The 2,620-nt window shown below is 49.5% G+C and overlaps 1 protein-coding gene across 1 annotated transcript in view; it reads right to left on the bottom strand.

Annotated features, from left to right (window-relative positions):
- Positions 1-749, bottom strand: part of CABCOCO1 (ciliary associated calcium binding coiled-coil 1) — a 158,887-nt gene extending 158,138 nt beyond the window's left edge. The window contains exon 1 of the mRNA XM_075588579.1: positions 690-749. Coding sequence (XP_075444694.1) covers positions 690-749 — 60 coding nt within the window. The remainder of the gene's footprint in view (positions 1-689) is intronic.
- Positions 750-2,620: the final 1,871 nt, after the last annotated feature.

Genomic DNA, 2,620 nt, shown 5'->3' with positions numbered 1-2,620 from the left:
AGCACCTGAGCAAACTCCAAACTCTCCGAGTAACTTCTTGCGCTCCTCTATGGACTTCATCCTGAACCCAAAGCACCTGTTTAGTGGGTGTGGTTTCTTGTGTATGGGACATTCCCTGTTTGGGTCCTTTGGTTTCTTGTTTTCAGCGACCAACTGGTCAGGACTTGTTTGGTCGTGGGGGACACGTCCGTCCCGTGGACCGAGATGGGTGTTCGAGCATTACCATATCTCGCCACTGGTCTCTCATTCTCTGGTAGCTCTTGCTTGATGTGTTTGTGTGGGTCTGCTGCACCTAAGATGAAACTGGGATCGGTTCTTGTCCTTGCTGCTTCGCAAATGAAGCTCAAGAAGAATGAGGAGGGAGGGAAGGCGACTTGCTTCTCCCTTTTGTATTTGGAGCCTTGTGTATTTGGAGCCTTCTGATGTCCATCTTTCCTGGAGGTTGTAGGGTAGCTTCTACAAGATGGGTCTCACTCCGCGAGCTGAGTCTAGGACGTTGAGAACTTTTAGGGATTGGTCTGTTCTTGCAAACTCCAGCTCCTGCAGCAGATCCCTGAGCTCTCGTAACTTTGTGTAGTCTTTGGCTGTGATTCTAGGAAAGTCATCAACTCTTTTGAAGAGTGCGTCTTCGACTGCTTCGGGATACCGTAGCACTCCTCTAGCCTTTCCCATGCTAGGTCAAGACCTACTTGGGGGTGGTTCACATTTGCTGCCCTGAGTCTCTTCACATGTTCTATGGATTCTTTCATTTTGGCATTCAAATACTGCCTTTCTCAAGGTGAAGGCTACCAAACACATGAAAACAGTCAAAATATATACCACCCCCCTGATACTCACCCCTCCCCATTCATTTTTTTTGTCTTTATACAGGCATATTTGATCTTGCACCATCCATGGACTCTGCACTTACCTATTAGGAAGATTATCCTTTTTGTGTTTTTTCCCATTTTTCCCCCTCCCCCTTCTCCTTCCTCCCTCCCCCTTCCCCTCCCTCCCCCTTCCCCTCCCTCCCTCCCCTTCCCTTCCCTCCTTCCCTCCTTCCCTATTCCCCTCCCTCCCCCTTCCCCTCCCTCTTCCCCCCCCCCTGGCTGGGTGTACCCATTTCTGACTTAGGTATACACACTAGTATATTCTAAATACTGATGTACTGCATATTCTTATGTGGCATTTCACTGTAACTTTGCAGGATTATACTGATGTCATTAGCAGTATACAGTCACATGTTTTAATAGTATATTGCTGTATTAGTTTTGTGCACATATGCTTTATTAATATTTTGGTGTGTGGTTTATTTACACTTTCAGGGTGATTTATAGGAGTGTCTCACTCCTCCCTGCTCTGACACTGATCCCATGGCGACGGATAAATTTTTGTCCGGCCCTGTGAGTACAGTCTTGATTGGTGCATGCCCCCCCTCTTCCCCCCCCCCCCTGATGGCCGGTTCACGCTGACGTCATCATGGGGGAGTGTTCAGTCTGGGGAGAGGTGTGGCTGTGGCTGCAGTTCTCCAAGCCAGCTCTATGCTGTATTGCCAGGGATTTGGACCTAGATGTTTGACGTCACTAGGTGGTGCCATAGGGTAGCTCTGACATCATCAGGTGGGCGTCAACATCCTGGTTATGTGGCAGAATGGGGAGGGGTGAGTATCAGTGGGGTGGTATATATTTTGACTGTTTTCATGTGTTTGGTAGCCTTCACCTTGAGAAAGGCAGTATTTGACTGCCGAAACGTTGGATTTCATGGCATATTAAACCTCCTTTTGAGTAAGACCGTGTGCCTGCTTCTTCTTCTTTGTACTGGAACATTTGGGAGTACATTAGCTCCCCAGGACCAGCGCACCGGCAGCTAAGTACCCCACCTCTATTACCATTGATATTGAGTGCGTGTCTCATCCTCTGTCTATGGATTCTTTCCCCAGCAATTTGGTTAGTAGGCTGAGTTCTTCTCTTGTGGAGAAGCCCAGGCTCTTGATAGCGACCTTGAATGTGAACTTCAATATTCGGTAATTCTCAGGATGGTCGTCGAAGTTGGATAGTTCTGTTTGCACCATGTCACGCCGGATCATGTACTTGCCCATGTCTGAAAGGCTTGAGGCATCGGTGTGTTGGTCGCGTTCTGATATAGTTGCCGGGAGGGTCCTTGCGCTTGCCTCTTCCTTGGCGTGGACGTGTGATGACTGCTGGTCAGTGTGAGTGGCTGTGTTTTCCCGTGTGGGTGTACCTGGATTGCGAGCCTGTTGTAGTGCATCCGTGTGCACGCTGGCGTGTGGATCACTGTTTTTGCTGTGGCTATCCGAAGTAGCGTGTACCCTTGAAATAACAGCATCTTCTCCACGTGGACCTAGCAAGTCTTCGATGTCTGTGGAGTCGCCCTCGTCGTGTTGAGATGGTGTTTACACTGAAGAGGCTCCTCACATAGTCTTCAGTGAGTTGGACGGGTACTCTGAGGCTATCCGTCTATACGTTGCTCCCCGCCATCCTGTCTTGCAGCTGTGTCTAAGACTTCGGCTTGGGCTTTGGCAGCAGCAGCTTCCCTCTCTTGATTTAGGGCCTCTAGGTTCACATCCACCTCTGTCTTTCTACATACAGTGGCTGCAGCTGCGGTGGCAGTGGCTGTCTGC

This window comes from Ascaphus truei, chromosome 2 (genome assembly GCF_040206685.1).
Source record: "Ascaphus truei isolate aAscTru1 chromosome 2, aAscTru1.hap1, whole genome shotgun sequence".
Taxonomy (NCBI): domain Eukaryota; kingdom Metazoa; phylum Chordata; class Amphibia; order Anura; family Ascaphidae; genus Ascaphus; species Ascaphus truei.
The sequence above is the reverse complement of the archived record's forward strand: the minus strand, read 5'-3'. Positions and strand labels throughout refer to the sequence as shown.